This window comes from Mizuhopecten yessoensis, unplaced genomic scaffold (assembly GCF_002113885.1).
Source record: "Mizuhopecten yessoensis strain PY_sf001 unplaced genomic scaffold, ASM211388v2 scaffold2173, whole genome shotgun sequence".
Taxonomy (NCBI): domain Eukaryota; kingdom Metazoa; phylum Mollusca; class Bivalvia; order Pectinida; family Pectinidae; genus Mizuhopecten; species Mizuhopecten yessoensis.
In genome coordinates, this window is record NW_018404414.1 from 73,030 (window position 1) to 83,605 (window position 10,576).

General features: G+C 39.9%; 1 protein-coding gene across 1 annotated transcript; it reads left to right on the top strand.

The window, feature by feature from the left end:
• Positions 1–37: 37 nt before the first annotated feature.
• Positions 38–3,339, top strand: LOC110445282 (pollen-specific leucine-rich repeat extensin-like protein 1). Its single transcript, XM_021489822.1, has 2 exons — positions 38–281; positions 2,864–3,339. The coding sequence occupies exons 1-2, from the start codon at positions 38–40 to the stop codon at positions 3,337–3,339; spliced, it is 720 nt and encodes a 239-aa protein (XP_021345497.1).
• The last annotated feature ends 7,237 nt before the right edge of the window (positions 3,340–10,576 follow it).

Sequence of the window (10,576 nt, forward strand, 5' to 3'; positions counted from 1 at the left end):
GGAAAAATCTTTACCAGCACGAGACGTTGATGTTAACATGGTGTCACCAGGACAGCAAGTCGTCGAACAAGCAAAATCTGAGCTCAAAAGGCATGGGGTTTCATCTAATCGTCTTTTTGCAGCAAAACGTCGTCGAGTTCACACCTCCACAACTAAGAAGCAGCTAAAAAGGCGTAAATCGACTATAAAAAAGAAGCAGGTCAGGAGCAGTTTTAAAAAGTCAACTAAGAAGCGACATTCAAAGAAGAAAAAATCTAAAAAGACTAAGAAGACGAGCAAAAGTATCATATCGCAATGGCTACGGTAAACAAGGATTTTTTTAGAGAAGGGCAACCATCAGAATTGGTTCTGTTTGATCTCCCACCAAGTTAAGATTGTTAAAGGAGATGGAACTGCGATAAGCGATACGGTAGATGTAGGACCCATAAATTTATTTTTACCTTCTTTGTTTTCACAAGTGGACATTACTTTACAAGGGAAAACTGTCGTATCAACCGCAAACCATTATGCCTACAAAGCCTACATTCAAACTTTATTGAAATATGGAAAGGACGCTAAAACGTCACAATTGTCAACATAACTGTGGGGGCAAGACGATGAGGGTAGCATGGACGCGGATAGTCCAAGAACGGGTTCAAATAATGCACTTTTAGATAGAGGGGAACGTGGTAGGATCACTCTATCACGATTTGTTCAAGATGGACAGGTATTTGTTAATTCAGGTTAACGTCAACGTTAAACTGTACAGATCAAAACCCGAATTTTGTCTATTGTCGGGTAATGTTACTGCAGATTATAAGGTGATGTTTGAAGATATTCGAGAGTCTAGTCCTTGAGCGGACCAATGCCAAATATCCATTTACTCAGACTCTCATCAAACAGATGACCATTCCAGCAGGTTCTAACAATTTTACCTACGACAATATATTTCAAGGCATGTGACCGAATTTAGTCGTAGTTGGATTTGTAAATGCTATCGGTGCATCAGGTAGCTACGAGCAAAACCCCTGGTTCTTTCAGTCTTACGACCTTTAATCTAATGGACTCGTATACGTAGATGGTATACCCGTCGGAGGCAATCCCCTGAAGCTAAAATACAGTGAAAATGGTGGACAGACCGTCATTCCTGTACTGAGGAGTATGCTACAATCCACCGGAAAATGGCTGAGTGATACAGGGTTGAATTTGGAGAGAGACGATATTGGACAGGGCTATTCCCTTTACACCTTTGGTCTAGAACCAACATTCAGAGCGAGTCAATATCTTACCTTGCTCAAACAAGGAAACGTCAGATAAGAGACTACGTTTGGATCTGCATTAACGGAAGCTGTGTCCTGTATCATCTACTGTGAATACTCTGATTACTTCGAAATCAACGCTGCAAGAGACATTGTGTCACCATGAACACTCACCAGCTTTTTGATGCGATAAATTCAGATCCTGTGATGAGAAAAGTTGTAAGTGGAGTATATACTCGAGACGAAATACCTAACATGATAAATCGTTTCCTCTGCGGATTCATTGTCAACACAGACCCGAGACAGTTCGCACTTAATGAAGACGTTTTGTGTAAAATCTCACCATCAAAATTTCACGGTGATGTTTTTAGTGCAAAACGTTTTTCAAAAAAAGGAAAGGTCATGCGCACACTTAGGGTCAACCCGCAATATTTTATTTTATTAAAAAATTACCGAGATTAATCACAAGTGAAGGCTCTCGGACGACAAATATTTCCGAGACAAAATGCCTACTTTAGAGAAGCCTATCAGTTGGCAACGTCAAACAGATCTGGTTACTTACTAATCGATGTCTCACCTTCGACCCCTAATGTAAATATAATCGATACGTCATCGACACTACCTCCACTTCGCACGAGAATTTTGCCGGGAGAGTACACGGTATTATATTGTAAAAAATAAAATGAAAAGTTTGATCGAATTTTGGCTGATGGCCTCAGAAAAGCAGAAGAAGGTGATTTTAACAGAAATTATATACAATATAGCAGCAGATAACATTTTACTATCCGAAGAGGATAAAACGAAAGTGTCAAAGCATGAATTGAGCATACGTAAAGTGTTAGGGATAAGCATTGAGTAAGGTATTACCCATATTTTTTGTAAACTACTTGAAATGGCAAGAGAATTAATTCTAGTTCCAAAACCCAAATACGAACAACTGTTGTCGAAGTCTGAAACGGACAAGTTAACGACAGGCAGCGAATTAAAAAATAATAAAACTGACAACAATGATGGAAATGATACCACTGAGAAGGCCAAGGGTCACTAACAGGTCACCACCGAGAAGGCCAAGGGTCACTAACAGGTCACCACCGAGAAGGCAACGGGTCCTTAGCAGCTAGGTCACTCCTAAGATTAGACGTAGTACGCACCAAAACAAAGGTAAAAAAGGTGGGCGGTTGTATATCAGAGAGACGCCAACACAATTCAAACAGAACACTGAACCAAAGCGTAAGTGGCTGTCCTTTAAAATCTAAACTTGTGGCGCAGTAGAGCAGAAACGATTTCACTGAGCATGCGTCATAAAAAGGCGCAACATATAAATACGAGTGTAGGATTCAAGTTATCAAACAGTAGACACTAACTCATCAATGTAGTGAATGTGGGCGTCGGTTTGCTAACAAACTGTCATACAGAAGACACGTGAAGGCTCATTTCGTTCAAGTGACGTGTGATGTATGTGAAAAATTGACAGCGTCACAAAATAGTCGTCCATGGAGAAGTACAAAGATTGACATGTGGTGATTGTGGTAATACATACTCTTCAAATTATAACCTAAAACGACATCGTAAGAAAGTTAACGAGCAATCAACAAAGACTTACCGGATTCCATTGCCGATTGCAGGCCCATCGCACATTCAGTCTCCGTCACCGACAGATGCAGAGTTGTCAGTTGTAGATTCCCCACTGCCGGAAATACCAACAAACAACCAGACAGGTAGCAGTCCGCTGTCGTCGCCGAATGTGCAGCCGTCACCGGAGTCTTCGCCGGATGTTGAGCCGCCGCCGCCGGATGTTGGGCTACCACTGGAGTCTTCGCCGGATATTGAGTCACCGCCGTCGGACGTGGAATCACCGCTGCCGGATGTGAGGCTACCACCGGAGTCTCAACCGGATGTTGAGCCGCCGCTGGATAAAGAGCCGCCGCCGGATGTGGAGCCGTCGGAAATGCCTAAAATGGATGGACACTATCAGAATATCACAAAACAGTTTTCGGACGAAAGCAGTCTTAATGGATCTGCAAATATAAGGAGTATATATCCCAATGACAACGATCGTATGGATTTATTGACATTTATTTCCAACACTCGAGAAAAATAAAGGATCATTTAAAGCAGCGATGTCAAAATCTTAATGGAATCAAGTGGTATCAACAGACAAGAAGGGTAACGTTCAACAGTCGTTTCCTCATTTCAGAAGTAACAATTACATTTACATGCCCAGTGACAGTTTTTCTGATAGTGAATTGAATGCTTCATTTCGGAAAATGTTTGCCTCATTCGAGTAATATGTTCATAAAGGATCTAGTTGTATTTTGAAAATCAATATTGAAATTGAATGTAAGTATCGTAAATTACTCACCTCTATCTGGTTCTTCATGCATACCTTCCCCACCTACTTTTAAGACACATGGCATAGTCAACATCATCAACAACGATCGCAAATGTTGTTTGTGATCTGTTTTGGCGTCCCTCCATCCAATTCACGACGTTCCCGATCATGTCTCTCATTATGAAAGATTTCAACCTGACCTTGACATGACTGGCATAACCTATCCCGTCTCCATATCTCAAATAAGTAAATTTGAAAAACAAAATGGCATTTCGGTGAACGTGTTTGGGTGTGAAAATAATGATATATTTCCCTAATACGTCACCAAAATCAGGCATGCAAGCCATACAGTCAATTTACTTCACATTCAGGAAAACAAAAATATCCATTATTGCCTCATTCCCAACTCAAACGGTTTCTTATCGAGAACAAAGAAGCGTCGTTGTAAGACCTACTTTTGTCATTACTGCCTTCAAGGTTTCGTCCGAGAAGATATATTACAAAACCACATCGAGCACTGCTCCAAACATGACCCCCAACAAGTGGAATTACCCGATGAAAAACATAATGAGTTAGAGTTTAAAGATTTTGCGAAACAACTTCAAGTTCCTTTTGTCATTTATGCAGATTTTGAGACCTTTACACAAAAAATGAGCACGTGCCTCCCCAATCCTAAAGCCTCTAGTACCACAAAACAAACTAAATTCGAACCGTGCGGGTTCGGATATCAAGTCGTATGTGCCAACGATAATTACATCAAATCTCCCGTCATTTATAAGGGGCTCTTATGTTAGCAAGACATTTTTAGAACACATTATAGAAAAATCAAATCAAATCAAAGACATTTTACGAGAGCATAAAGAACCGTTAAACATGTCAAATGAAGACGGGCGAGTGTTTCAATCAAGCTACAAATGTCATATTTGTTACCACCCTTTTACCGAGATTTGTCTAAAAGTGCGCGATCATTGACACATCATAGGAAAATTTAGTGGAGCAGCCCATAACGAATGTAACCTCAATTTCAAATATCCCTCTTTTGATTCCGTTATATTTCACAACTTGAAAGGATTTGACGCTCATATTGTATGTGAAGCCGTAAGTTTATTTAAAGACCACAATATTACATGCATACCCAACAACATGGGGAAATATATTTCGTTCAGTCTCGGCAATCTTCGCTTTATCGACTCCTTTCAATTTTTGTCTCAGAGTCGGGAATCTCTTACCGAAACTTAATAAAAAGAAGGGTTGCCTAAATTCAAGCATTTTGCGAAAGAATTGGACAGACCGGAAGCGGAAATATAATTTAGAAAGGGCGTTTATCCATACGAATACGTCGACTGTAGACAGAAAATTGGCTAAACGCGCTTACCGCTCATAAAATGCTTCTACGGTCAGTTAAGTAAACCGCACATTTCACAAGAAGACTACGATCATGCGCAAAACGTTTGGAAACAACTTAAGATTCAAAATGTAGGTCAATATCACGATCTGTATCTCAAAACGGACGTATTACTATTGGCTGACGTGTTTGAAATTTTTCGAAACATGTGTCTAAATTACTACGGACTAAATGCCGCCCACTTTTACACCGCTGCCGGTCTGGCATGGCAGGCGGCTTTGAAAATGACCAGTGCTTGTTTGGAATTACTCACAGACCCAGACATGTATCTTTTCTTCGAGAACGGAGTAAGGGGAGGTGTTTCTATAGTTTCTAACAAATATGCAAAAGCCAACAATCCCTACATTCCCCAATCTTACGATCCCTCCCATCCCGTCTCGTATAATCATGTATACAGATTGTAACAATCTATATGGTAAAGCCACAACAGAACCATTACCCGTATGGGATTTCCGCTGGGTTGAAGATGTCGACAAGTTTGACGTACTCTCCATACTTAAAGAGGGCGACTTGTGGTATATCCTCGAGGTCGATTTGGAGGTAGACGATTTAATGAGTGATTACCCTTTGGCTCTCGAGCGTAAAACTGTGTCGGTCAAGGAGTATCTCCCACAAGCAAAGCATTGTGGAGAGAGCTTAATCCAAGCGATAAGCATACAAAGTCCAAGCTATATGGTCGCGTAAACAGAAAAGTTGGTGCCTAACCTAGAAAACAAAACAAAATATATCTGTCACTTTAGAAACTTACAACTCTATGTAAATCTAGGTCTGACAGTTGCAAATGTTCACAGAGTGTTGGAATTCAGACAAGTACCTTGGTTAAAGAAATACATCGACTTTAAAACTGCAAAAAGAATGCTCTCCAAGAACGATTTTGAAAAAGATTTTTTCAAATTGATGAACAACTTCGTATTTGGTAAAACCATGAAGAACGTTCGCAACAGGGTCGACGTTAAACTCGCTCACACGACCAACAAAATAAAAAGTATCAAAGACTGACCAGTATTAATGAGGATTTGACTGGCATAGAAAACGCAAAAATAAAGCTGGTTTTAAACAAACCCGTCTACGTTGGTCAAGCCATCTTAGATCTATCGAAATGTATCATGTACGATTTTTACTACAAATACCTCAAACCGAAATATGGACATGGGATAAAGTTATTATTTACAGACACCGACAGTTTTTGTTGTCACGTGCTCTGTGATGACATCTATGTTGATATGTTGCATGATAGGTATACGTACTTATTTGACTTGTCAAATAATCCCACTAAGCACTTCTGTCACGGTTCGACCAACAAAAAAATACCCAGTTATTTTAAAGACGAAACCGCAGGCAAGCCTATCTTAGAGTTTGTAGGACTTCGCGCTGAAATGTACAGTTTTCAATATGCGGTTCCTAAAACTTTTACTTTTGAAAATAGGAGAATCACTACCAATTCATTCAAAGAAAAGCAAGTGGCTAAAGGCATTGCCAAAGCTACCATCAAGCGTGACTTGTGTCACGAGATGTACAAAGAATGTCTCTTTGACAAACAAAACAATGTGTGAGATGCACTCCATTAGGAGCGATAGGCACCAGTTATACATGTATAACGTCAACAAATCGGGACTGTGCGCTTTTGACGATAAGCGTTGGATCTTACCAAATTTCTGTGATAGCTATGCCTTCGGTCATTACAAAACAAAGACGGTGTTGTAAATCTTACACCAATTTATTGATAGATATCAAAATAAATATTTGAAGTTTAACCAGAACCAATAAATTTATTAAATGTGGCATCAAATGTAATCTTGATTGCCTATTTGATAGAAATATTTACAAAAATAGTCATTTTAACATGTTTTAAAATATTTCTAAGAATGTAAATAGAAATACAGCACTTGTATTATTAGTTAATCGTAATTTAGTTGTTAAAAAAATGTTCATATTTCAAATGACTTGAAAGATTTTGTATACCATGTACCATTAAGTTAGTTTTGTTTAGATAGTAGACTGATGTTTAGGTTTGATGTACATTTTAATTGATGCTCAGGTTTTGAAAATAAATCTATTTTGATAAAACCTATTTTTAAATGATACCATGTGTCAATATGATAGATATTTGTAAAAAGAATCTATTTCTTGTATTTTCAAATCTACCTCAATACCTAATATTCTAAAAGTTAATCATTCCTTTTTAACAAGAATAGTTTTAATAAATCTTTTGTTGTGAAAACTGTTAACAGTATTCTACATGTTAAATTTGATAATACATATCATAAAATATCAATTCAAAATACACAGGATATATATGTTTATGTTGTAATAACTATGTGTCGGTTTTCATTAAAATTTTGAGTCAATTATCTCCCTTCATTAAGCAATATTTAGGGATCCATGTTAAGAAAAAAAAAGTTACTTTTTTCCCTCATGATATTTTGAAAATATAGTGTTTTAAATAATTACCAAGATTTTCTTTATATGCAAGTTAAAAGGTGTCTTTACACGCCATGTGCCAATGATAGTAATTTGTTAGTATTGCTTTACTTAGATACTTATTGTCGCATATGATAGCTGCTATTTATGACACTGGTTTACAAGTTCCATTTAGATGGATACTTTTGATGATAAGTGGTAAACATTACAAATATCTTAAAGAACTTTAAATGTTTGTGTGTTATCAGGACTTTCTATGGCAACATCTGTATATTTAAAATGTATACCTCCTGGTGATTACCTATAACACTTATACAAATCTTAACTTCTAACCTACATTTGATTTTATGCAATTTAAAAAGTGTCCCTACATATCATGTGCCAATATGATATTTGTTATGTTGTTTTACTTTCCTTAGTTTAAATACTTCTGTTGTTAAGATATTCATTAGATTATGTATAATTATGTAGTTTAGATAATGTATAATGATTGTATTTGTTGATTTACATGTTTCGTCTATGAAGATGTAAGGTTTTAAATTTTTGAGTCAGTTTTCTCCCTTTAACTTAGTAAAATGATGTTCAAGGAAAGTCTTTTTATGTAAGTTTTAAATACTCTAGATATTTATGATTACTAATGCTCAGATGGTGACTAAAGAAATCCATTTCTTGTATTTTAAAATTTACGCACTACTTAATATTCTTACAGTTCAACATTTCTTTTTAACAAGAACAATTTTTGACTTAATATTTTGTGAAAACTGTAAACAGTATTGTACGTGTTAAATTTGATAATACGTATTAAAAAATATCAATTCAAAATACTCAGGATATATAATAACTATGTATCGGTTTTGATTAAAATTTTGAGTCAGGTATCTCCCTTCATTAAGCAATAAACATTCCATTTTTACTGCTAACATTGTGTTCAATCCTATTGTTAATAATGATGTTAATAAAATGTACTAACAAATCGATTACGTTGTATCGTTTTTACTTTTAGTTCTACCTACCCTTAATACTTGTATGTTTGCGATAACGCAAAACATTCTCTGAATTCACAGTTGTGAGAGGTCTCTCCTTCTAAATCGATCACTTTTTGACAAATGGTCACCTTAACATTAATCGTTTGTGATATTTTAATTACATTTACCTCCACATTTACCTCCTCGTTCCCGGCTCGTTTAAAGAAGGTATGCAAAAAGGAATTACACTCCTCGGGAATACTTATGTCTTAAGACATTTTTCAGCATGAAAACAGGTTTGAATGTGGTGATTGATTTTATAACAGCATGATGTGGGTAGGTATCGGCTAGCTGCCTGAGGCATATGATGTGGGTAGGTATCGGCTAGCTGCCTGAGGCACATGATGTGGGTATAGGTATCGGCTTCCTTTCTGAGGCACATGATGCGGGTAGGTATCGGCTAGCTGCCTGAGGCACATGATGTGGGTAGGTATCGACTAGCTACCTGAGGCACCTGATATAGGTAGGTATCGGCTAGCTGCCAGAGACACATGATGTGGGTAGGGATCGGCTAGCTGCCTGAGGCATATGATGTGGGTAGGTATCGGCTAGCTGCCTGAGACACATGATGTGGGTAGGTATCGGCTAGCTGCCTCAGGCACATGCTGTGGGTAGGTATCGGCTAGCGGCCTGAGGCACATGATGTGGGTATAGGTATCGGCTTCCCTTCTGAGGCACATGATGCGGGTAGGTATCGGCTAACTGCCTGAGGCACATGATGTGGGTAGGGATCGGCTAGCTGCCTGAGGCACATGATTTAGGTAGGTATCGGCTAGCTGCCTGAGGAACATGATGTGGGTAGGTATCGGCTAGCTGCCTGAGACACATGATGCGGGTAGGTATCGGCTAGCTGCCTGAGGCACATGATGTGGGTAGGTATCGGCTAGCTGCCTCAGGCACATGCTGTGGGTAGGTATCGGCTAGCTGCCTGAGGCACATGATGTTGGTAGTTTTCGGCTAGCTGCCTGAGGCACATGACGTGGGTATAGGTATCGGCTTCCTTTCTGGGGCACATGATGCGGGTAGGTATAGGATAGCTGCCTGAGGCACATGATCTAGGTCGGTATCGGCTAGCTGCCATAGGCACATGATGTGGGTAGGTATCGACTAGCTGCCTGAGGCACATGATCTAGGTCGGTATCGGCTAGCTGCCATAGGCACATGATGTGGGTAGGTATCGGCTACCTGCCCCCGGCACATGCTGTGGGGAGGGATCGGCTAACTGTCTGAGGCACATGATATGGGTAGGGATCGGCTAACTGCTTGAGGGACAAGATGTGGGTAGGGATCGGCTAACTGCCTGAGGGACATGATGTGGGTAGGGATCGGCTAGCTGCTTGAGGGAAATGATGTGGGGAGGGATCGGCTAACTGTCTGAGGCACATGATATGGGTAGGTATCGGCTAACTGGCTGGGGCACATGATGGGGGTAGGGATCGGCTAACTGCTTGAGGGACATGATGTGGGGAGGGATCGGCTAGCTGCTTGAGGCACATGGTGTGGGTAGGTATCGGCTAGCGGCCTGAGGCACATGATGTTGGGAGGTATCGGCTAACTGCCTGAGGGACATGATGTGGGGAGGGATCGGCTAGCCGCTTTAGGGACATGATGTGGGGAGGGATCGGCTAGCCGCTTTAGGGACATGATGTGGGGAGGGATCGGCTAACTGTCTGAGGCACATGATATGGGTAGGTATCGGCTAACTGGCTGGGGCACATGATGGGGGTAGGGATCGGCTAACTGCTTGAGGGACAAGATGTGGGTAGGGATCGGCTAGCTGTCTGAGGCACATGATGTGGGTAGGCATCGGCCAGCTGCTTGAGGGACATGATGTGGGGAGGGATCGGCTAGCTGCCTGAGGGACAAGATGTTGGGAGGTATCGGCTAACCGCCTGAGGCACATGATGTGGGTAGGGATCGGCTAGCTGCTTGAGGCACATGATGTGGGTAGGTATCGGCTAGCTGCCTGAGGCACATGTTGATTGGCAACCACTACACTCAATTAGCATATATCTATTTGAATACGATACAATACCTTTTATTCAATTTTACTTATCGTATAATTCAGTCAAAGGTGTTGTATATTTTTCAAGTAATGTACTAAAGCAAAACAAATCTAATTACTTTACTCTACATGTATCTGGTTATACATTCA

Coding starts and splice junctions, on each gene's coding strand:
- LOC110445282 (XM_021489822.1), top strand. CDS start 38: ATGGTGTCACCAGGACAGCAAGTCGTCGAACAAGCAAAATCTGAGCTC. Junction 282..2,863: donor GACTAAGAAGACGAGCAAAA/GTATCATATCGC, acceptor TGCCGATTGCAG/GCCCATCGCACATTCAGTCT.